The sequence below is a fragment of the Myotis brandtii genome, unplaced genomic scaffold (assembly GCF_000412655.1).
Source record: "Myotis brandtii unplaced genomic scaffold, ASM41265v1 scaffold191, whole genome shotgun sequence".
NCBI classification, from domain to species: domain Eukaryota; kingdom Metazoa; phylum Chordata; class Mammalia; order Chiroptera; family Vespertilionidae; genus Myotis; species Myotis brandtii.
Window position 1 is genome coordinate 1,769,125 of NW_005357115.1, and position 26,266 is coordinate 1,795,390.

General features: G+C 38.3%; 1 protein-coding gene across 2 annotated transcripts; it reads right to left on the reverse strand.

The window, feature by feature from the left end:
• Positions 1-5,095: 5,095 nt before the first annotated feature.
• THUMPD2 (THUMP domain containing 2) lies at positions 5,096-23,426 on the reverse strand. 2 transcript variants are annotated; one of them, XM_014538435.1, is made up of 9 exons: positions 23,295-23,426; positions 21,555-21,955; positions 20,414-20,491; positions 18,584-18,636; positions 14,137-14,224; positions 9,501-9,572; positions 8,918-9,032; positions 7,580-7,688; positions 5,096-5,649 (listed from the first exon to the last, which is right to left on the reverse strand). In XM_014538435.1, exons 1-9 carry the CDS (start codon positions 23,377-23,379, stop codon positions 5,325-5,327), a joined length of 1,326 nt encoding a protein of 441 aa, XP_014393921.1. In that variant the 5' UTR covers positions 23,380-23,426; the 3' UTR covers positions 5,096-5,324. The 2 variants fall into 2 exon arrangements, with proteins under 2 accessions (XP_014393921.1, XP_005864808.1); XM_005864746.2 differs by having other exon boundaries at positions 23,305-23,385.
• Positions 23,427-26,266: the final 2,840 nt, after the last annotated feature.

The following is a 26,266-nucleotide window of genomic DNA, read 5'->3' on the forward strand; positions in this document are numbered from 1 at the left end:
TAGTACTTTGGAGGGGGCACTCCACGGAGCATGAAATAGGCCTGCACAACAGGAGTGTGCTTCAGTAACCCAGGTGTGCGGGACAGGGTGTCCAGTTACAATGAACAGAATCTACTCCAGGAAGTTTAGCGACAAAGGGGTTTATTTAAAAATGTTAAGATGTTCAACAGGGCCAGAAAACTAGTCTGGGTGGCTATCTGAGCAGGACCACCATCCAACCGTATGACCCATTGCAGCCTCTGCTAGGCACTCACACCCTAGCTTGCACCAGTGATAGTGAGCCCCAAATGCTGCTCTGTCCCTGCTGACCCAGAGGCCAGATGCTTTGGCTGTCACCCTTCCAGAAAGTAGGTCCCATTATGGTGCTCACTTAGAGGTGATCTGGTAACAGGTACCCCTCCCACTTTCACCCATTGGCCCTTTATTCTGACTTTGAGAGAAAGAGCACCATCTATTGGTCGCTGGGTCATAGTACATCTAACATCTTGTAGGGAGGCATCTCACCCTCAAGGAATTCTCTCTCTGCGGGAACAATAATGGGCTGTTCCACCAAGCCACAGGGCCCTTTGTTGCAGGCAAGCCTATCTATTGTCTCACTTTACTGTAGGTGAACTTTGGTGAGAAGCATTGTTGTGTGGAAAGAAATGATAGTGAATAAGGCAATTTGGTAAGTCCATGAAAGGCGTTGCTGACCTGAGAATCCAAATCAAGAAAGAGTAGTTTTTCCAGTGAGGACAAATCATTGCCCTCCACTACAATTTCCCTCCTGGCTGTGGTGTTAAAACAAGTCTCCACTGTAAGTGAACTTTGGTGAGAAGCATTGTTGCGTGCAAAGAAATGATAATGAATAAGGCAATTTGGTAAGTCCACGAAAGGCGACTTGAGAATCCAAATCAAGAAAGAGTAGTTTTTCCAGTGAGGACAAATCATTGCCCTCCACTACAATTTCCCTCCTGGCTGTGGTGTTAAAACAAGTCTCAGGGGTAGTCACTGCTGCTGAAAACTAACCAGCCTTGCTGAGGAGAAGTCCCTATTGGGCCAAAGCATTATCTCTGTCCCCGAAACCATGGCCACTTTGTTCATGAGGCCACTGAGCGAGGGTGGCTGGGGAAAGGGAAAGACAGGCAGGCAATCTTCCTCCTGCACACTCAGACCTCCCCCACAGTGGGAACTCCTAACAATCCCAGTGGGTCACAAAGATCCTTCCATACTTGGTCCTGTCCTGAGATGTCCATCCATCGTCCTTTTCCTCAGACATCCTTTATGTTGCTGACCATCCTTCCAAACAGGTAGCTAGTGTCATGACATGGGGAGCATCCACCTCTCAGGCCTTCTCTCCTTCAGCAAAGTGTACAATGTGGACCCCTCTCAGTTCTGCTCCCTGGGGAGGTTTCATTTCCCCACTGTCCCTCAGCCCCAGTGGGGCCGAAATGCCCCAGCAGTTAAATTCCAGAAAAACTTGCAGAGCGATCTGTAAACCAGATTTGACTTTTTACCTCCTTGGCAAACTGCTCATTGGGAATTCCCCATGAGACAATGGTTGTGAGGGAGGGTAGCACCGAGGCAGGCAGGAGGCACATCGCAGGATACCATTCTGACTGCTGCAGCATATCACCAGGACCCTCGGGCACCTGGAGCTCAGTGCTGACATATTCCATTTCCACCTGAAGAGGGCGTGATGCAGGGCTGGGCCCACTAAACTTGGCTTGGTAGACCAAATCACTCCCAGTTCAAGATGGGTAGTTCAGTGTCCTGTGGTCAAGCCCTCAGTAGCAAGTCAAGAATTATTTCCAAAAGGAGAATAATTACTTGCATAAGAGAGCTTGGCTTTGCTCCAAAAGCTGAGGCTGCAGCTGTACTTCCTCTATTACAGCGGTTCTCAACCTGTGGGTCGCGACCCCTTTGGTGGTCGAACGACCCTTTCACAGGGGTTGCCTAAGACCGTCCTGCATATCAGATATTTACATTACGATTCATAACAGTAGCAACATTACAGTTATGAAGTAGCAACGAAAATAATTTTATAGTTGGGTCACAACATGAGGAACTGTATTTAAAGGGCCAGAAGGTTGAGAACCACTGCTCTATTAGGACTCGCTGCAGGCTCCACACAGCATTCATGGTCAGCCACAGACATTCTGAGACCTCCTAGGTCATAAGGGCAGAAATGCAGAGCTGCTTACAGTGGGCCTGGACCAGCTGGAGAGCCCTCTCTGGCCCAGGCCTCCATTAAAAGTAACTGAGTCAGAGCAGCAAACCCAAAGGTGACATAGGTTGATTTTCAAATGCCAAAGAGTTCCATTAAGCATCTACGGTGGCACTAAGAGCTGCAGTTCCTACAAAGATATGGTATTGCTTTTGTTTGGCTATTTTGGTTGCAAGCAGAGCCTAAGGAGTATGACCTTGACCCTCCAGTCATGGACATCCTTCCTCTATGGGTCGGAAGCTACTGTGGGGATTCTGCAATTGCCGAGGGGAGCTGTTCCCACTTAGACTCAGGAACTGGGGAAATTACCACATAATTTTTCACTGAGAAAATGGAAGCAGCCGGAAGAGAACTTGAACAGTCTACCTTCACCACATCTGCCCACCTTCCAGCATCTGCTTCCACTTGTGGTCTGTTCTACAATGCATGTTTCTGTAATGTTAACTCATATATTATGGCTCAGTTGGGGGATGATGTCACTGTAATGTGGAAATTGGGTGGGTTCATAAGTGACTTTTCCCCCCAGTACAATTAATGTTTTGTGCCACTGGATAAGAGCAGCTGAATGTGAAGGACACCAGTGGAATAATTCAAATGAACAAGCTATAGAATGAGGTACTTTACAGGATGCCTATTCACTGCACCTTCCTTTTCTTGGGTCAGGGTGGCCAGAGGTTCTGTCTTGTAAGTGCTTATATTACAACTTAGCAGCTTCTACCTTTCCATAAGATTCTATCAAGCTATCTTTGCCCTTTTTTGGGGAGTGAAATTCTTTATTTACTGATGTATTTATTATAAATATATCTGTTTTTAAATAACTATGGTGATTGGTGTTTTTGCTAGTACGCAGGTTGCAAAGTTAGGAAGGTTTGGAACAGTTGGCTCCAACCGGATTTTTTCCATAAATTGTTATTTTTAGTGCATGAATTTGAGAATAAAAAAATTTTCAGGAGCACATTTATCATGTTATTGCAGAAATGCCTGTATACTGCCTTCCCACTCGTAACCATGGAGAAATTATTCATGCCCTTATCGAAAGCTTATTCCTCCTTGTGCAGACTGTTTTCTTCTTATTCAAGGACACTTCTCCAGCATTTATCCCTTTTTCCTACTTCATCAGTTTTTCATCTTTCCTGGAACAGTTTGTCAACATTAAAAAAAAAAAAAATCATTGTCTTGATTCCAAACACCCTACAAACATACTACCTTCATTTTCTCCCTTTTTAGCAAAACTAGGTGAATGAGTTGTCTATACTACCTCCAGCTCTTTTCCTGTTTTGTTAAGCCTAATCAGGTCTGGTTTTTGTTTCTCCTCCACTCCACCAAAACTCCCATTGTCAGGAATGACTTTCCCATTGTTTACATCAATGGTCAATTTCCTGTCTTTATGTGACTTGGATAGCTAGCAGTATTTAATAGTTCATCACTGTCTCTACCATGTGTCTTGTTCATTTGCCTTCCAGGCAACCATTCTTGTTTTCCTCCAGTTTCAATCATTCCTCCTCTGCTCCCAACCTCTTAGTGTTGGAGACACCAACCCTACTCCCTTCCTTTCTCTCCCACACACAGTCCTGGGGGGTGATCCAATTCAGCTTTATGGCACCTACGCGCTGAAAATCCTCAAATTTGTATCTCCAGAGCAGACTTTTTCTTAAACTGCATCCTCATATATTCAACTGCCTACTCAACATCTCCACTTGGTGTAATACACATCTCAAAACAGCAAGTCTAAAACTGTACTTCTGACGTTTCCCACCTAACCTGTCCTTCTTGTGGCCTTTTCCCTCTTATTTGGTGGAAACTCCATTATTCCAGGTATTTGGCCAAAATTTTGCAGTCATTTCTGTCTCTTCTCCATCTGTCACACCACACACACATCAGTAGATCCTGTTGGTTCTACCTTGAAAATACATTCAGAATTCAGCTGCCTCTTACACTTTTATTGCTACCATCCTGGGGCAAGCTACTGTTTTCCCTTGCCTGGATTATTGCAAAAACCACTCAACGGGCCTCTCTACTTCTACTCTTGTCGCTCTATAATTGATTCACAATACAGCAGTCATAGTGATCCTGTAAAATGTATGTTAGATTACTGCCTGTTCAAAACTCTCCAGTGGCTTTGAGTCCAAGTCAAAATAACAGCCTTCAAGGCCTTAAATCTAACCTGCCATCCCCAACTGCCACTCACGCAGTCTTTAAGCTCTCGTTCTCCAGCTCGCTCACTCTACTGCAGCCACATTGGCCTCTCCTGTTTCTTCTTCTCAAGTAGTGAACACAAGGACTGCATTTAATTTAAAGAAGAGTGAGGTAACAGTTTATTCATTAGTTGAGGAAAAAAAAAGCAAACTCTATTTTCTACCATGTTGGAGGATATTGGCTTAATTCAGATTGTTATTATTCCCATTGATGTTTCACATAGTATGAGACATATAACATACAAAATGTATTGCACATAACATTTTCATTCCAGTGGAGAAAAAAAATTATAGGTTCAAAAATCAAGTTTGATATCAAAAGAATTAACATAAAAGTTTCTAAATTCAAAACAATCTGATAGTTAAAATATTATCAACCTTGTGATGATTTTGATATGCTCTGTGAACCTCTGAAAACTTGTGATGTTGCAGCTTCAGCTCAAACACTGCAGGCAGAGCAGACCTTTCCCTATTCTCTCAAATACAAAGTTTAAGAGTATTTTAGTTTAATTATGTATTCACTGTTCTTTGTCAGAAACATTAAGCCCTTTAGAGACGTGGTCGGCAAACTGCGGCTTGCGAGCCACACGCGGTTCTTTGGCCCCTTGTGTGTGGCTCTTCCTAAGCCTTAGGAGTACCCTAATTAAGTTAATAACAATGTACCTACCTATATAGTTTAAGTTTAAAAAATTTGGCTCTCAAAAGAAATTTCAATCGTTGTACTGTTGATATTTGGCTCTGTTGACTAATGAGTTTGCGGATAGAGCCTAAAGCAGAAACTCTTATTAAAATCCTGTGTTCCACAGCCATGCCCCCTGGACCTGTCTACTTGTTACTCTGTGGCACTATCAGACCCTAGAGGCAACCCCTCTCTGTAGGGCTGACATGTAAGGCCTTGAACTTGGCTCACAGTATCTAGCCTGCTACAGTCCAGAAGAAGATGACTTCTTATATTTGTGTATAAATGCATCTGTTTTCCCAAGGCTAACTTTGTAGCATTCCACTGGCACCAAGGAGCCAAATGGTGGCATCTTATGTAAGCATTCCTGGTGATTGGCTTCAAATGACGATGACACGGTCTCTGATATGCCAGTTTTTCCTTCGAGAATCAAGCACTTTTCCGCTCCAGGTTCATCAGAGTGGCTGCCTTTGGAATTCAAAGGGAAGCTGCTCCCTTCACAGTCTTTGAGGCGCCTACGGTGATCTTCACTAAGCAACAATACAATGGTCCCCCCAACATGAAGCACTCTGTGACAAAAAGTGATATTGGTATGAGCATTTCCTCCTTTTCAGATAATAAACAATCCCACTTTATTTAAAATATTTGGCATTTTTAATTTGAAATTTAATTTTATCTATTTAAATACAGGAATTTTGATAATTAGGCAGTATCTTTCATAATGCATATTCATTATAGTAATTATGGAATCGCTAGTACAAATCTGCTTTAATTATCTATTTTTACTCTACTTAAAAGGCAAGCCTCAAAGTAATTTATAATAATATTCTAATAAGTGATTGTACAAAAGGAAAGGCCAATGAAAAAATCCTAAAGAATCAGCATATATCAAAGGCACTTGGCTGATGGCAGAAGAAAACCACCAGGAAAGAAAGAAGACAAGAACAAAGGATTGGCAAAAGGGAAGACCTTAAAATATCAGCTTGTTGAGGAGAATTCATTTACTAAATCCTCTGGCCAAAGTCTGTAGAGTACTTATGTGGAAAAGTCGTGAATGACGTACAGTCCTGAGTTGCTAAAGAGATTACTGAATAGTAGGGGAGAGGCCAGCAAAGCGTGGATCCCAAACCTACACTGCGAGTTAAAGGATAAGCAGGTGAGCCAGGCCAAGTGACAACTAGGGGCTGGAGCGAGGGAGGGTGTTGGAGGCAGAGGAAGCATCAGAGACAGGGAGGAGTAAAGGCGGCGGCACTGACAGTAGTTTGGCATGAGGGTGAATAAGAGGGTGATGGGAGGAGGAGGGAGGAAAAGAATTCTGTTTGGATATCAGTGTGGGTTCTAATTGGCAGCTGGATATACAGCCTGGAGGTAATGAGAAAGACCAGGCTCGAGGTGGAGATTTTAGAGTTCTCCATAGTAAATGGAAGATAAAGCCATAATGGTGGATAAGATGATCTGAGGTGGCAATGCACAGTGAGAAGCGAAAAGGGGCCAAGGAATAGAGGCTTAAAAAGTAAGGATAGAAGGGAAGAGCCCATGAAACACAACCCTAGGGGAAATCTAGACAAAAGTGATGTCATGGAAGCCAAAGGAGTTCAAGAAGGGAATGGTCTCAACAGTGTCAAATGCTACAGGACTAACAAGTGACTACGGTTATAAGAAGTCACCAGTGAACCTGGAGAGAACAATCTGACTTGAGGGCAGGAGCAGGTGCTGGTTGGCTGGAACCAGGAGGGGACTGGAAGGTGAAGATCAGAGATGTCAAGGGCAGACTACTGTCAAGCAGTTTGGCTGTGTAGGTAAGGAACCAGTGTGACAGCTAGAGAACCAAGAGTTAAGGAGGATCTCCCCGCACCCAGCAGAGATGTCAGGACAGTCAGCAATCCAGATAAGTCTGTCTCTAAAGGACACTGCATCTACAGCACTCCCATCCTCAAATCTGGCTGCACTATGGCAACAATCTCCTTTCTACTCTCGTTGCTCCTTCCACTCTCCCTTCCCAGTCTCCACATAGAAAACAAAAGTAAATCCCTGCTAACTCTCGCTTCCACTATACTGCAAATAAATTCTAAACTCCTACACGATCTGACCCTCACCTACCTTTGCCACTCCATTGCCTGCTTGCTTTCCTTTGCTCACTACGGTCTGAGCAATTGAACTTCCTTCAGTTGCTCAAACTCAATAAGCTTTTTCTCATCTTAGAACATTTGACCTTGTTGGTCGGTCTGCACTTAACACTCATTCCTTTATGTGCCTTCTCATTATTGAGGTCCCAGAGTTCAACTACCATGTCCTTGGAGAGCCTTCCCCCACTATCTATCTAAAGCAGCCACTGCTTTTCTCTCAGTCATAAACTTCTGATTTAAAACCTTAGAAAATTAAGCTACAAAAACTCTAGGAAATTATTAAAATGCAATCAAATCTTAACTGAAGAGCTATAATATATTTTGGTGAAATGCCCAATAGCTCAAAATTACTGAAATAAATTCAACACCTTACCTTTCCATTTCTTGTAGAATGCTTTTGATGTCTTTCCCTAACTTAAACTTTTTCCCGAATGGAATGTCAGAAATAATAATATCGACACTTTCTGAAGGCAATGGCAATTCTGAAATACAGAAATCAGAGAATCCTATTAAGTAAGTTCAAGTATTTATAATCTGAAGATGAGAAAATTAAAATATGCAGGATTATTTTTGCATATTAAATAAAATTTAGGTTAGCTGATATTGTTTCTAAGAAATTACAAGTTTCTAAAAGGATCTCAGAATCACTGAAGGTAAATGGTACAGCAATTATGTTCTGTTCTTTGAAAATTGGTTTTTCAGGTATGATAAAATGATATGTTAAGCAGAATTTTAAATTAACCAGAAAATTCAATTCTCTAAACATAGTACATTACTAGAAAATTGCCAGACAGATCCAAGAAGATATCCATTAAATTGTCTAGAAAAACCTTTTACAAAATTATATTCTATAACTTTCATTTCCCTTTCATAGTTATATATAAAATTTTGCATGTGTATATCTTTTTATTTTTAAGGGAGATGAGCCACAGCTTTCATTGAATTTTTTATTTTTTTTTATTTTGGAGAATGAGATTCTTTAATTCAGTTGCTTCATCAAAAGAGTTTAGATGATTATATATATATATAAAAGGCTAAGTGACCGACTGTCTGTCCGTCCAACCCTCTGGCCAGTACATATGATGTGCACTGGCAATTTAAAAATAAACATTGACTAGTGCAGCGGTACTCAACCTTCCTAATGCCGCGACCCTTTAATACAGTTCCTCATGTTGTGGTGACCCCCAATTTCATTGTTACTAATTGAACATAATTAAAGCATAATGATTAATCACAAAAACAATATGTAATTATATATGTGTTTTCCGATGGTCTTAGGCGACCCCTGTGAAAGGGTCGTTCGACCCCCAAAGGGGTTGCGACCCACAGGTTGAGAACTGCTGCTCTAGCGTGATCCCTGCAACAGATGTTCAGGCCAATAGAAGCATCCCAGCCCCATAGATGGGGAATCCATCACTCCCTGTCATAACTATACCCTGCGTGCCACCATTAACTCACACACTCAGTATTCCCATAAGGGTAGACAGCCATTAGTTCTGTCCTTGAGAATCTCACATTCTAGAGTCTCATCCTCTCACCGGACTCTACCCAAGACTGAAGGCTTCTAAACAGCTGTCATTCCAATAGCTCTCTCCTGCCTTTGTATCTACAAATAGTGAGGGCTTGCAAGAGGCTGAAAAATGGTTTATCCAGAGGAATAATTACATATGTTCATTTTCCCAAATGCTGAATAAGCATTTTAATATCTTACCTATAACAGAGACTTTAAGTAACTCAATTTTACCCGTGAGGCCTGCAGCTTTCAGGTTGTCACACGCACCTAGTAACTGTGAGTCGCTGACATCAGCACCCACATAGTACACATCCTATGGGGAAAGACATTCTTATTTTAAGCAGAAATAAAACTATCAGATATTTCCTGAAGTTAAGAAAACTTACTGCCATTTTCTCAAATAATGAAAGTGAAGTCAATAGATTTGTTCATTCAGGTTGAAACAAATTTATAGTATTGCTTTAAAATGATAGTAGTAAAAATTTTAAAATCTATTAACAATATTTTACAGTTACAAATGCCTAAAGAATTTAGGGATTAGCATAATGTCATGACTAATTAAGATTACTCATATCTTGCTAAATTTATCATACTATTTTTTAAAAATAACATAGCAATTTAATTAACCCTTCATAAGCCATTTGACAATAGTAAATAGTGACTCATATAATTAAAATAATAATCCCCCAAAGATAATCTATTTATAAATAACTGGTAACTAAACATACATATACCAATTAAAGTGAATATATTTCTTAGTTTACCAAAGTTTAGAACTTACCGGCCATTCTTTAGCTGCTTCCAAAAGTATTGTTCCGAGTCCACACATTGGATCTAAAACAAATGCACCAGCCTATAGACAGAAATATTGATTTGGTACTATTAAATCTAACAGGCATTATAAAAGAAGAGACCTAACATTTGAGGAATCAATATTTTAAGAGTAAAGATTCCTTTTTACACTTCAGGAATTTCAGGTAGTTCAAGCCCTAAGGCAAGTACATACTTGGCATGTTAAAAGATTAGAAAGGAGACCAGTATGGCCAAAGCACACTGAGTGAGAGGGAAAGAGTGGTGATCGTATCAGAGAGGTTGGCAGGTGATTCCATCAAGATGGGCTGGTGTCTGCTGCCTGTAGTAGCAATGTCCAAACCTTAGGCAGCGGAGATCTGGTAGACACTGTAAGGATTCTGATTCTATTCTGAAGGATGGAGAACTATTGGAGAGTTCTGAGCAGAGAAGTAACATAACATTACATTTCAGAGGGATCATTCTAAATGATCTGTTGAGAATAGAACAGAAGGGTAAGAGTGTTAACAAGGAGGCTGGTTAGGGGGTCCAGGAGATGACAGAAGCTTATAATAAGAGTGGTTGCCCTGGCCGGTGTTATACAGTGGTTAGAGTGGCGGCCTGTGCACCAAAGGGCTGTGGGTTTGATTCCCAGTCAAGGGCATGTACCTGGGTTGCAGGTTCAATCCCTAACCTCATTGGGGCGTGTTCAGGAGGCAACCAACTGATGTGTCTCTTTCACATAGATGTCTCTCTCTCTCTCTCTTCCCTCCCCACTTCCTCTCTCCCTTCCACTCTCTAAAAATCAATGGAAAAATATCCATGGGTGAGGATTAACAACAACAACAAAAAGGAGTGGCATTGGTGGAAGTGGGGTGAAGTGGTTGGTAGGATTCTGGATATATTTTAAAGGTGGAGCCAACAGGTTAGATCGGATGTGGAATGTTGAAGTATGACAACAGTCTGAAATGAGTAAAGCTTTGACCTGTGCACCTGGAAGAGCAGAGGTGCCTGTTACTGAGGTGGGAAGAACTGGGGAGGAGAAGCTTCAAAGGAGACAAGAGTACAGTTCTGGGCATGTTAATTTTGAGATACTCCTAGACCAACTATAGAGACCAAGTGAGTCACTAGACATATGAGTCTGGAGTTCAGGGGAGAGGTTCAGGCTACAGATACACATTTGGGAGCATCAGTGTTAGTTTACAGATGGTACTTAAAGCACCAGAACTGGATGAGTCATCCAGGAGGCGAGAGAAGTTAAAAAGGAAAGTCGAAGGGTTGGATCCTGGAGATCTCTTAAGTACAACGTTGGTAGATGAAGATGCAGCAGTGCATGCTGAGAGCTGCACATGCTCATGTAGGAGGAGAAACCAGAATGATCTTCCCGAAACAAACTGGAAGGACCACTTCAAGGAGGAGGGAGCTGCAGGTGTCGGAGTGCTGGTAGGGTAAGTGTGAGATGAGCGGTGTCAGGGAAGTGCTGGTGAAAGCCTGATGGAAGTGGGCACAAGAGAGAATGGGAAGAAAAGAGGGAGCGACAGCAAGTATGGACAACTAGTTTTATGAGTTTTTCCGTAAAAGAAAACAGAACGGGGTGGTAGCTGAAGGAGCATGTGGCTTCAGGAGAAGAATTTTTTTCAAGTTGCAAGATATTATACAGCAAGTGTTCCCACTGATGAGAATGACCAGTAGAGAGAAAGTCCTTATATAGGTAACAGGGACCAAAATCCAGTCCACAAGTAATGGAGTGAAACAAGGGCAACGTATGTGGGTATGGATTCTGGTTCATTGGTAGATTTGGTGAGGAGAACATGTTGAAGTTCACTTCTGATTCTAGTATTAAAGTCATATAAGAATCAGGAGGGTTGAAAGTGTAGGCAAGGGAACGATTGTAACGGTAGAAGATAAAATTCAAGCTGTGGGCTGGGGAGGAGGACAGGTGGTAAGTAATGGGCAGGGGTGGGTCAAATGACTGGAGGTCCAAGAGGTTAAAGAACTATGTTAGGGAGCTGGAGGATGTGAGCAGGAAAGAAAAGTGGTTAAGAGAGGACTCATGACATTGAGATTTTGGGGGGCATTCCCTTCTGGGTATAAGAAGGTCTAGGATGCGACTAAGGCAGGTCATTAGAGGTAGGAAGCCAAGACCTTGAGGGGCCAGGTTCCAAAGTGGATATTGGGATCGTAGAGAATTATAACAGGAATAAGGTCTCCTACTCTTACAGAAATGACAGGAAGAGATCCGTGTGTAACTGCAATAACCTGATGGCATGTGCCTCAGAGGCACTGAGAGGCTTTGGGCAAAAGGAACAAGCAAGCAGGACACCTACCCCACCTCCAGGCCCAGTGGTCCCTTGATATGTCTACAGAGGAAGCAGAATGCTCAGTGGATGGTCAGGTTTCAGTCAAAGCCAGAGGGTACCTAATGGAAAGAAACAAAATGTCCTGAGAGAGAAAGAAAGAGAGAAAAAATTTCAGAACGGAGAACAGAGTAGTTTAAGGTTAAAGTCACTAACGCAAAGCAGTTGAGGTAATAAATAATGAGAAAAAGTACCTGAGCTAGAGAAATAATAATAAAATTTTTAATAGTCATTAGCTATTCCAAATAAGTATAACTATAATTATTACTATAAAAGTAGCTAATATTTATACACTTTCTCATGGTAGGCACTGTGAAATCACTTGAAAAATGCTAATTCATTTGATTCTCACATGACTTTATGAAATTTTTCTTTTCATCTTGCAAATGAGAAGCTGAGGAACAAAGATGTTAAGTATCTTGCCCAAGGTTTCCCTGCCAGTAAGTGGTGGAACCAGAATTAGAACCCAGGCAGTCAGACTCACCGAGTTGCGGGCTGAATAGAAAAGGCATTTATAGAAGTATATCCTGGTACTATTCCTGAACCTTATAGGACTAAAGAGGAAAGTTTTATGAACTGCTGAGCAGAAAGAACAAGGTAGCTATAAAGGAAAAGAAAACCATACTGGCACGGACAACTCAGCTGCAACACGGGAAGCTAAAAGACAACGGACAGCACCTATCGACATCCGAGAGAAAAGGACTCCAACTCAAGCCAAGAAGGGCATGCCCACCAGGATGAAAGGGATCTGAGATATATAGAAATTCAGATAGTAAATTATTAAAATACCACATGTGAGGAAAATACCTAAGCCAAGACCGTAACCAAGCAATAAACAAACCTGAGCAGAGACCTCAAATGGGGAAAGACAAGACAATGTGGAGCATGGTGAGGAGTGATACACCCTGCGATATATCTTTGTGTGTTTGCACAGAAATATGTGTTTGCTACATACAATTCTATCTTAATAATGAAGGATAGGCTGTGTAATATAAGGGCTAAATAAGAACTTTTGAAACAGAAGGGACATACTTTAAGGGAAATCTGATATATGATAAATAATTCAGTTCAATCTAGTAGTTGGGGTTGGGAGTGAAAGATGAAATCGTTCAAAGGTCTCACTGCAGGGAGGAGGAAAGGTAGGCCAGGAGGAGAGGAAGCAGTACTCTAGAGGCCTCATCTTATCATAGGAACAAAGGGGAAGACTAGAATGTCTTGGTGGTAAAAACTATCTTGGCAGAGGAAGGAGTAGATATCTTGCTTTAAAATAATAGTAGAGTCCTGTGTGTTTAATTAAGAGAGCTGGGAAAGGGGACTGTTCATGGACTAGACAAAAAAGTAAAATCTCCAACCTCAGGGAGAACAATGAAATGATTATGAAGTAACTTGATCAAACTAGCAAAAATAAAAACAGTCAACGATAAGAAGTTATAACCAGAGTGAAATAGGAGAAATACAATCAGGTGTGTCTGTCATTATACTGAGTTCTCTCATCGAAAGCCAGAGACCATCAGAGTGGGATACAAACAGAGCTTTGTGTTTGTAAAAACTCACTGAAAGCAAAGTTGAAAATAAGGGAGGATCAAAGACGTATTAGGCAAATACAAAGATAAAGGAGTGAAAATATTAATAACACATGATAAAGTTTAGGTTTTAACTCACTATTTAAGATAAAGAAAACTTACGTAACGATAAAAAGGTACAACTCATGATGAAGCAATAGCAGACTGTTTATACCAAACTACTGAATAAGGCATCCACTAATAAAAATGCAAAAACTTAAAAAAAAATCAATGATATTTCAAATACCTTCCAAAAGTAAGCAGATAGTAAAAGAGTAGGCAAAGATAGCGAGGACATTGACTACAAAATAAATTTTTTTTATGTCCATGGAACATTTATAAAAATTAATCAATATTTGGTCACAGGAGAAAAACTTAAATTTTAAGAAGTAGAGGTTTTTCAGGCCACGTCATTGTAACACAAAATATTAGGAAGAATAAAATGTGGCTATCTTTTAACCCAGCTTTTTCATAGGCAAAATACTCTCAGAAGTTCAACAATATTTAAAAACATATCACTGAAGAACTTCGTAAGCATAATGGCAATGACAAAAACAAACGAACAAAACTAGCAAAAGAAAATGATAAAAGAAAAAGAGAACAGAAAAAAAAGCAAGCAATCAAGATGTCCATAAATAAGAGACTGTGTAAGTTAGTTACGGAAAGAACCTCACTAATGTATTAACCAGAATGAAAACATTTTCCTTACCTTAATTTCAGCGACAGAGGCCATTGCCCATGCTATGGTAGACCTCAGTCCTGCTGTCCTGATGTAAGCTCTGCTGGCTAAAGGAACCCTACAAAGGAAAAAGAACCTGATGTGAGATCCAATACGACTATAAGTTAAAGAAGAACCTGATATAAATAAAATGATTAACCTGTCCATGTCTGTGAATTATCTCACCATGTTCATGCAACACACACTACAGTATTCTCTGAGTTGGGAGTATTTAACCTTATCACAGAAATACCTTCTCTAGTTGGCACCTTGTTTAACCAGCTAGTGTGGTACTTTAGAAAGGTAGAATGTTTAAATAACAGCAATTTAAACCCTATTGTGTTTACTTTATAAAAATGTTATCACATGAGGGGGATTTTTCTAAAATGTTTTAGTAGTTCCCTGTAACAGCAATTTAAACCCTATTGTTTACTTTATAAAATGTTATCATATGAGGGGGATTTTTCTAAAATGTTTTAGTAGTTCCCTGTTTTCCCATAGGGAAGTGACCTTTTGTGTGCTGATGAGGAGTCAAGAAACACCTGCTGTTTTGTGACAGGGATGTAGTATAGGCAGGACTGGATGGATACTAACACTTGAAATCGTTTTCTGTAAAAAGTCCCTTTTGTAAGTTTGTTTTTTGCTCATTTGCATCTCTCTCAAAAGATGAAATGAAGCATGACACTGAACTGTCTGCATGAAGCAGACATCTCCCAAATGAGTTCTCTGGTCTCCATTATCTACCACTTCATACTTCATCCTCCACCTCATCAGTGCTATCAGTGTTTCCAGATTTGATAAAAATTTTCAAAATATTATTTCTACGGCATCTAATGCAATGAATAAATTCCTTAGAAATTTGAATGCACTTTTCAATTTCATTTATATAATTTGTTGGTAAGATATGACTATTTGATTTCGAGGATTAGTGCTTGGTTGTTTTGGGGGTAGGCTTGTTCCAAAACCACTAGGAGGGCTCTTCTCTGAACATTATACAAAGTTACCATGTTCTCCAAACCCTATGTCTTTTGTCATTTTATTTCTGATCTGTCTTTGACTTTAGTTACCCTGTTTTGTGTGCATTTATGGTAAGCCTCTTAAAATGTTACAATTAGATGAGGTATCTCTTTCAAATAAAACAGTGTAATTGTATATTTACTGTTACAATAAGGAAGTTCTGCAGGTAAACCCATGGGAGTTTGTTTTTTTAAAGGTTTTTCAGAAAATAATTCACACTGCAGACAGTATTATAGCCATAGATTTGGAATCTGGAATATAAACTTTGCAGGTGGAATGACTAGGAAATATTTTGATCAATGAATCTTGATACTACAGTCTAGGCTGGGCAACTGTCTTGCTACAAAACATATTAAAACCCAGAATTGAGAGATTATTTTTCACTCTTAGATTTCAAAATAGACTTGGTATGGAAAACTGTCTTTGTCCATATACAGGTTATCCCCCAAAATGTATATACACTTTAATAGCTGATAGCTCAATTTTGAAATGATATGTATTTTAATAAACACTGCCTTTCTAATTATTCAAAGTGTGCATATACTTTTGGGGACACCCTATATATTGCTAAGTGCCTTTCTAAGCATCAGGAATTTATGTAGAATCTCTGAAAGTTTTGACAATTATGTGTATATTTTTACCACATATACATTTTTGGGGGACACCCTATATATATTGCTAAGTGCCTTTCTAAGCATCAGGGATTTATGTAGAACCTCTGAAAGTTTTGACAATTATGTGTATATTTTTACCAATAGAGATTTTATTTTATGGGAGCCAACCCTATTAATATGTGACCAAAGTAAATGTTTTTATTGTTCGTAGACTTGTCATCTGAATCCCAGATCTTAATTTTTAAATGTGTGTTTGGACACTTTTACCTGGAGTACTGCCAATTCAACAGGTGTAAACTGTGCACAGTCCTTTCCCTGTATTTCATATCTCGATACATTTCTTCATTTTCTCGGGCCACTTACCTTCTATATATTGTGTATCTTAATCTAAATCTCCAGCCTAGACTTGTCACTGGAACTCCTGAGCTATAACTTAAATATCTATTCATAGACATTTTTCATTGAATACACTACTGTTCCTACATTTTCTATCTCAGGGACTGACACCAGTATCTACTGGTTGTCCAAATCAGGTATCTGGCCATTATTCTAGACTCCTTAACTTTTTATGGAATTCATGCCTTTCTTTTTTGTTATCCCCAATTTGCCTCAGTTCAGCTCTTCATCATTTACTGCCTGAACTATTGTAAGAGTTTGAACCTCCTTTTTCTTTTCATTTCCCCTTCATTAAAAAATGTAATTTCCTTAGTAATACCTCAGAAATCACAAATCTGATCACATCACTCTACTGCTTCATATGCTTACTGCTTTTAGAATAAAATCCAAGTTGCTCAGCACGGCTTCCAAGACACTTCATGACTTGTTTCTAATTGCTCAGTCTCATTTTCTACCACCCTCCTTATGTGGGGACAGCACTGAAACCACTGGCTGTCCCCACATAACGCAAGCTTTCTCTACCTCCATGCCTTTGCAAGTCCTTGCTTGTGAGGTCCTTTCCTTCTCTTGTCCAGTTGGGGAACCCCTCCTTAGTGTTCTCTTCCTTATGTCTTCCCTGTCCCATCTGCACTGAAACCATTGGCTGTCCCCACATAACGCAAGCTTCCTCTACCTCCATGCCTTTGCAAGTCCTTGCTTGTGAGGTCCTTTCCTTCTCTTGTCCAGTTGGGGAACCCCTCCTTAGTGTTCTCCATTAAGTGATTCGTTAAATGAATCTCTTCTATGTTCATTTGCTCCCATCCTCCATCAGAGTTGGGTCCCCTTTTCTAACTCTAGCCAAGCATTTTTCACCTACCTTTGCTCTTCCACTAAATTGAATTACTTGAACTTAATAACCATCTTCCTCATCTCTGAATGTTGATAACTAGCACAGTGCTTAGCATATAATAAGTATTCATTAGACATTTCAACTGAAATTAACTGAATAAATTAATCTTACTCTAATGTCTCTCCCTTCCTTCCCTAGTTACTGATCTATTTCAGAAATAAGGTAGTTGAAATTTATTCAACACTTACTGTAGCCTAGAAATAGTACCAAGCATTTTCTTTTCTTCTTTTAAAAATATTTTTATTGATTTGAGAGAGAAAGGGAGAGGGAGGGAGAGAGAGAAACATTAATGATGAGAGAGAATCATTGATTGGCTGCCTCCTGTACTCTCCACACTGGGGATGGAGCCCGAAACCCAAGCATGTGCCCTGACCAGGAATCAAACCATGACTTCCTGGTTCATAGGTCAACGCTCAACCACTGAGCCAGTGATGGCAAACCTTTTGAGCTCGGCGTGTCAGCATTTTGAAAAACCCTAACTTAACTCTGGTGCCGTGTCACATATAGAAATTTTTTGATATCTGCAACCAGAGTAAAGCAAAGACTTATATTTTTGATATTTATTTTATATATTTAAATGCCATTTAACAAAGAAAAATCAACCAAAAAAATGAGTTCGCGTGTCACCTCTGACACACGTGTCATAGGTTCGCCATCACTGCACTGAGCCATGCCAGCCAGACATACCAAGCATTTTCATGCAGGTTATCTCATTTAATCCCAAACACAAAGCAAATGAAGTAGGTACTATTATTTTCCTGCTTTTATAGCAGAGGAATATGATAATCTGCCCAAACTTGCAGTTAATCTGTTGAGAAGGTAGAATTGAAGTCCATAGTTCTTATTCATTATGCTACACATGCACAGTGTGGCATAGCTGTATACAGTTAATGTTCAAAGTGAATTTTAAGAATTGTGCTGTATTTTTTATTTTAATTAAAATTCCAAGATGCAAAGAGACTAAAATTTTTAGCTTAAACAAGGGCCTGTGAAAATCATTTAATAATAGAAATAATTAGATATAATTTTCAGTCTGAATCATGCAATCAGTGGATTATTGTGATAAATTCTTGCACAGCTCTACTGGTCAGATCAAATCATATCCACTAAGCTCCATGGAAACACTTTACTGGCTAAAGTAAAGAACTCACATGCTTTGTCTTTAGCCCCCTCTGTTGTATCAATGTTTCATACTATAAATGAAAAGCATAAAGTTCTTAATTTTAAAAACTCTCCTAAGGGATAAATCTGAGTTTAAGATATAAATACCTGAACACAGCCCTAGCCGGCTTGGCTCAGTGGATAAGGCGTCAGCCTGCGGACTGAAGAGTCCCAGGTTCGGTTCCGGCCCAGGGCACATGCCTGAGTTGTGGGCTCAATCCCCAGTGTGGGGCATGCAGGAGGCAGCCAATCAATGATTCTCTCTCATCATTGATGTTTCTATCTCTCTCTCTCCTTCTCCCTTCCTTTCTGAAATCAATAAAGGAATATATTTAAAAAAATAAAATAAATAAATAAATACCTGAACACAGGAATTCCCATGACAGAGTAAATGTCATTTAGATGTATAAATATCTGAAAGAACAAATACATAAGTTAGAATAGAACAGAAAATGCATTACCAAATTAATGATAATTTGAAAATTTCTATTTTGAACTATATAAACTATATTTCTAATAAAAAATTCCAAGGCCTTACTTATCATATATAGAAAAATGTTCCATACTATTTTTCTCGAGCAGAGGTGAAATAAATTTTAAGTACATTTCATAGAAAAATTTTGAGGTTAATTTTGTAGGCAAGTTATATGGAGATTCAAGTTATTAAGAACTCAAGATCCACATTCTTCCTAAAGATTCTCTGAATTATCATAACTGAATCAGACTTTTCAGCATTTGGGGTTAGAGATTTCCTAAATCCATCCTAATTCTAACCTCAAATAAGAGTTGAGGCCACACAGGACTATCATAGGCTACATACTATTAGTGTGACAGGAAACTTTCTTCAGGTCAAATATATTGTAGACACCGGTGACCTTTTCTCTCTCTACTATCTGTAGGTGGTTTTATTCCTCTCTTTCTTCGTCAAACCATAAAGTTCTTAAATGTCTCAAGTTATAATTAGTAGCCCAATAAACTTTAAAAGTTAGAATCTTACTTCTGTAATCTGATGAAGTTTATGGGATATTCTAATTCTGCTGTTTGACCTCAAGAACTTTTAAACCACAATACTTTCACTCCCAGATTACTTTTATATATATGCAGTTTAATCAGGATTATTCCAATATTGATAACTTTTCATCAAGAAAAAAAAGATCTGAAATAAATTCCCTTTAGTCAATTTAATTCCTTAATCATCACAGCTAAAGTTTTCAATTTTTTATATTATTCAACTTTAGCAAAATTATTTATTGGGATTAATTCTATTTAAAATTTCTAGTAAAGATAGGATGTACTGTTATTTTTATATATCAAATGTTATTAAGAATAGCTTTACCCTCTATGAATTTTTTTCTATTAATTTCACAGAGCAAAATTTGCTAAGATTTGATTCTTCTGTCAATTTTGGTCACACATTTTACTGTGTGATTTTCGTGTTGCCAATTTTGTTTTGTGTTGATTATTGTTATCAATAATAGCTAACATTAATTGCATTAAGTGGATGATAGGAATTCAGTTAGCTATATTTATTCATGAGCTAAACTATGGAAAACTGTAATTCTGAGACAGGAAGATAATCAAAAAGAAGACGAAGAGGAGGAAACCAGAGAGCAGAAGGGGGAGATGAAAGGAAGACCCCTTATGTCAGAATATTCTTGGGGTCAAAGTATTTTACATGTCAGGTATAAAAGATATACACCAGGCATTACTTTTTAAAAGTGAAAAATACATTAAAAAATAAAAAAATAAAACAACACAAAATGTTCTGTTTTGGCTAGCAACTACTTCATTTACAGCTGTATAACAATGAATTTACAAATGAATGATGAAAATGACTATACTACTACATGTCAAATTTATGAGCTGATTCTCAAAAAAATAGTGAAGATTATTTTTTATAACTTGCATTTATTTCCTCATGTGTTTTATTTTATTCCAATTAACAGTGTAACCTCATCAATTTTTAAAAACAGAGAGACAGAAAAGTAAAACATAATCCCACAACCATAACAAAGCCATTATTAACATCATTATCTGCACTGTTCTATAAAAGAAAAAAATCAGACTGCTAGATCCACGCAGCCATGCTGTTTGAAACTCTAAAGCAAAATTGAAAAGTACAATAGATTAGTTTTGACATTGTCTAAAGAATTAGGTTATAAGCATATAAAATAAAATAAACGTTCATTACCTCTAAGTTTGGATTTCTCAAATCTGCTTTCCATCCAAACTGTTTCATAAGAGCAATTCCAATTATTCTTCCTGCTTCCTGGAAAAGCAGCAAGTTATAGAAAAGATAAAAATATTATAAATGAAAAATTTAAGTATCCTATATAATAAAAGCATAGTATGCAAATTGTCCCCTCCACTGGGAGTTCAACCGGGAGTTCGACCAGGGGGCGGGGCCAGCCAGAGGAAGGGAGGGAGTACCTGGCCGGCAGCTGCTAGGGACCCTACCAGTGCATGAAAGGGCCTCTAGTAAGATGTAAGATTTTCCTAACAGTCAGCAGGAACATCAAGGCAAACTATCCAATGGTAATTTAGAATTACAATATTAAATTATAATATTAAAATATTACACCCTCTTTCATCCCCCTCACCCCCAAATTCATTCTATGGCAGTAATATCTACTTATGTGCAATCTCTATTCTTGTGATTTTTAAGACGTGAAATAACCAAATCATGACCTGATAAAGCCATTCTGGGTTTTAGGAAATGGATGCAAGCTGAAAGATTAATTTACCTACTGCAAGCCTATATGTTTAAAAATGACCAGATCGGTAACATCAGACTCGGACTTTAGGATTTGATTTTAAGGTTGGACAAAGAATCCAAACCTATGGCTATATGCCTTTTATATCACTGAACTTTGTAAGGGTCACTAACATGGGTTTTTTAAAGAAACTGTTTGTAGTGTTCACCCTCTCATAGAGAGTTGAGACCTTGAGTGTATTTATGTCTGGGTTCTAGTGATAATCACACCTATCGGGTCTGGTGCAGAGTAATCACTCAATAAACAGAACTAAACTGAAGAGAAACCCAAAAAGCTTAAGACCATGATATCAGGATTTCCAAATGCAAAAGATACTTGTGAGTTTAAGAAAACTTAGTAAGTAAAGGAGGTCAGTACATGGCATACTATTCCTATTAAGAAGCTGAGATAAAGTTAAAATGGAAAATGCATTTTTTAAAGAGATTTAATTATTATATTAGGCCAAGTTATCTGCCTGAGCCGAGTTATCTATTCTGTGAAAGGTTTTGGTCTCATTTTAAATCGAAGGAGTAGTTAATTTATCTAGAAAATAGAAAGCCACTTTGGAGGTAAGTGTACCTGTGCAGAAAGGGTCTTTGCAATGGCTCCACCGCAGCGACAAGAAACTCTGAAGGTCAAGTCATTCTGGTCATGAGTATCTCCTGCTTTTGCTACATCATTCTGAAGTTCTTCTTGACATTTCTCTCTTTCAGTGAGAAAATCTCCTCGCTCCAGTGTTTCCTCTTCTATTTGCTTTTCCAGCTGGCATTCCCTATTCTCTTGCATTTGTTCTGCTTTTAATTTCTTAGCAATAATGCTGTCATTTTCTCCCATTTTTCTTTTTAGTGGGTTAGCATCTCCTTGAGACAGTTTTTTCTTTTTTGCATCAAGTTCAAGAAGATTTTTCCAAATCGAAATGGCATTCAACCAACTTTCAGGATCATCACTTATAAATCTTTGCATTTCATAAAATATTTTTCCTAAATAAATAAAATTTCAGTTTATCCTATATTGAAGCTTTAAAGACAGTCTATTATATTCATCACCCCTAAATGCCATTATTTTTATTTTTATAAAATAAGTTTTTTTAAAACTACTACATGAAGAGTGACTTCACTTTCGTATGGAATTTATATCATTTAATATAAGAATATTGTGCCAAATAGGTTCATTCTTATATTCTATACCAAACATCAAAACCATTTTAAAATTCCTATAGAATTACCTATATCATTCATATAGAAAGATCATTTGTCCTATGATAATATATGTATCTCTTTAATATAAGCATAGACCTAGAGTGTGTATCAATCTTTGAAATAATGCTAATCTTGCCTATAAAATTAAGTTGGAAAAAAAATAGAATTATAAAACACAGAGCTCAGAAACAGAGCAACTAAATTTTGAGACTATTTCAGACCATACAGTATTAGCACACATCATAAAAGGAGTTTCCATAAAGGAACACTTCAGGTATGCAACCCATTCATAACTTACTCAAAATAATGTAATCTTTTCTTGATGAACAAGGGTCATCAAGATGACTCAAGAGCCATTACTGTATTTCTCTAATATTGAGAATGTGTGGACTATTGGAATGAAATGATATTGATCCCATAATATAACATCTTAGTATTTGCTTTAAATATTTTTTCTGCCATGTCTTGATTTCTTGCCGTTTGTATCTTCCTTGATACAATTTATTATAGACTATATGCTTACATGTTCTCTTGTGCATAATCAGCAGTCAAAATGAAGTTTAAGGCAATGTGTAATCCAGCAATGTCTGGCCCTTATTTGTTGCTTTTATCAAGATCCTTAAGCATATTTATAAAAACAGAAAATCTCTTAAGCTCCCTTTAATTCTAATGCTTTATAAATGGTTAAGAGTTTATTCAAACATCTTGAGATCCCTAAAACAGGATATTTTACTATACAGTATTTTTTCAATTATCTCACTCATTAGTTAAAATTTACAAGGTGGTAGTTTTGAACAATTTATTAAGACAATGCATTTTGGATTCTTACATGTCCTAAATCTAAATAAACTGACCATATATAACTGTAGAGAAGGTGTCTGATCAGAATTTGCAAAGATGAAATGTGACTTAGGACACTAAATCTTAGTAAGACAGGCAGCAGATTGTAAAGAGAAGAGACACAATTAGGTGATAATATAATGAGGTGATAATATTCAGAAAACATAGAAAAATAATGATCTCCAAGTTAGGAATAAATCTTAAAAATGTCAAATGGCTACTTATTAATTATCAAGCAGAAAATTCTGGAGTACATATATTGTGTGGGTATATACCATACCTTTACTTACAGAAGAAACATTAAATGGAAACTGCTTTTTAATCAGCAAAAATAATCTTTCTGCAGATTTTAATGTTTTCAGCATATTCAAGTCAGAACAGGTGGTGAAAAAAACTTTTCCTGAAACATATTCAACCTAGAGATATAAAAAATAGATATTAATTTAGTCTAGTATAGAGTAAGAACCATTTCTCTTTCCCCCCCTTAATGAATTAAAACAGAACATCTAGATTAACAACAGAAATGACCATTTCTGAAGTATCTAGTATTTGTCAGACACTGCTTTAGGCATTCTGAATACATTTATTTTCCTTAGCCTTATAACAATTCTCTAAGGTAGACTTTATCACCCCCATTTTACAGATTAGGAAACTGAGGACAATCTACATCCATCTTGAATTAAGGGAGTTGAGTTGACCCAAAAGGTTTAGGGTTCCATGGGTATTGAGCACCATTTGCCGTAGGTTAAAAATTTTGTATAAAGTAGGTTAAAAAATTTGTATAAAGTCACGTAGTCAGTGACCAAGACCATAATCTTATTATGTTATGCTACCATTTGCAAACTGTGCATGTGTATATGCATGTACACACACTACTAGAAAAACAGAACACAAAATACTTGGTAATTATATTGCCAAATCTCACACAGGATTTGAAAGTGGGCAAAGAAAAGGTATAATGGCTAGGACAAAGTTGTCTAGCCCAAGGTTAACATGTCAATGGGTATTTATTAAACACCTACCGTGTGGTCTACCAGAAGCAAATATCCTAAAGATGAATAACGATACTCTGACATACAAATTAAAATGTAAAATTTATAAGACAGTAACTTGAATTGAACCCAGAAGAAGACGAAAAAGTTTCAATACAATAAACTTAACAATAAGTTGTATGTATGGTATGTAACACTGAATATGAAAGCCATCATTAGTAAAAGTCTTGAAGAAAAATCTTACAAGATCTGGGAAGAGGGATTCTAAGGAAAGAACGAAGGGCAAAATGCAGAGGTGGGGTGACAACCTGGCTGAAGGAAACTGTAAGTTAGCATGGCAACATGTGCTGTGTTATGCTGACTGAGTGTCAGGTGGATGGATGGTGTAGCTCGGGCCAGCCTGATAAATGGTCATGGAATGGAGTACCACAGATGGTAATGGTCAAACATTATAGACTTTTGAGGAAAACTGACAGCACCAAATTAGTTGGTAGGAAAAAAATTACTTTGGAAGAAGCATAAAGGACTGAGTGTAGATGTGATGCTGGAGGGAGAAGTAGATTAGTGAGGAAGAAATAATGGGATACTTGGCTGTGGGAACTGAAAAATGGATGGAAGCAGGAAATATGCATCAAACAGAACTAGGCTTGGGAGATAGGGTAGATATGTGGGGAAAGTCAGGGAAGAAAGGAAAGTGAAAAGAGCACTGACTATGGGGAGTCTTATGAGGTATGGCAAATGGTGCTCAATACCCATGGAACCCTAAACCTTTTGGGTCAACCCAACTCCCTTAATTCAGGATGGGTGTAGATTGTCCTGAAATTCTCCTTTTAGCAGTGGCCAGGGGCTGACTACATGGTTATAACTCATCTCCTAGAACTGAGGCACCAGGGAATTTGGGGTACCCATGTGTTTAGGCATCTCCCATTCAATGGGAAGCTGGACTCCAAGTACTTTTGTTTTTTTGATCTGACATGGTCTAAACTTTTCGGATGGAATGTCTGGGTTTAACATTCTAGCTTGAAGAAGAATCTCTGCTGAGGAAGCTCTAGGTCAGTGATGGCGAACCTTTTGAGCTCGGCATGTCAGCATTTTGAAAAACCCTAACTTAACTCTGGTGCCATGTCACATATGGAAATTTTTTGATATTTGCAACCATAGTAAAACAAAGACTTATATTTTTGATATTTATTTTATATATTTAAATGCCATTTAACAAAGAAAAATCAACCAAAAAAATGAGTTCGCGTGTCACCTCTGACACGCGTGTCATAGGTTCCCCATCACTGCGGCCTAGGTTGACACCAATTAAAACCCAAATACTTCTGATTATAAGTTTAACAAGTTCTGGGAATCTAATCAACAGCATGTTTATTTGTTCAGATCCCATTTCCAGGCATATCTACCCTTAAAGCACAGAGTACCAAAATATGGAAATTCCCAAGTCTCTTGGCATTTAATTCTTCTCAAGGCCAAAGGTTTTCCCCTATAATAAGCTGAATTTTGTTGCTGTGATTAAAATACATTTCCACCCCCCAACCTCTTTTTGTCTGTAAAGATGGATGCCCAGCCAGTGTGGCTCAATGGCTGAGCATCAGCCCATCAACCAGGAGATCACAGTTTTGGGCACATGACAGGGTTGCAGGCTTGATCCCCACTAGGGGACGTGCAGGAGGCAGCCGATGATTTGCTTTCATGATTTGATATTTCTATCTCTCTACCCCTTGCCCTTCCTCTCTCTGAAATCAATAAAAACATACTAAAAAAAAAAAAAAGATGGAGAACAAGCAGAGAGGGTCTTTTTTCTGACATACCCAGATTGGGTCAAGCCTTCTATTTTTCATACCAAGAACTCTAAGTTAATATTTTTAAAACAAATTAGTGCAGCATTAGGTCATGGTCGCATAGCAATCAAGGACTGGAGCCAGGAGTCAGCCTGCCTGACAGCTTGGGTTCGAATCCCAGCTCTGCCATTTTCTGTTACATGCCTTGAACAATGTATTGCATTTACCTATGCTTTATTTTCCTTTTCTGTTAAATGTGAAGCCCACCTCCCAGGGTGGTTGTGAAAATCAAACAAGTGAATACAGAGTAAGTGCCTAAGAACAGGTGCCTGACATACATTAAATGCTTAATGTCAGCAGTTGTTATTATATTGCTTTTTCGATGAGCTACATCAGACACTTTTAAAGTCTGTGATCAGATCCACAAATGCAGGTAGTCTAGTAAGACTGATGACATTTCCATGAACTCCTCTCCC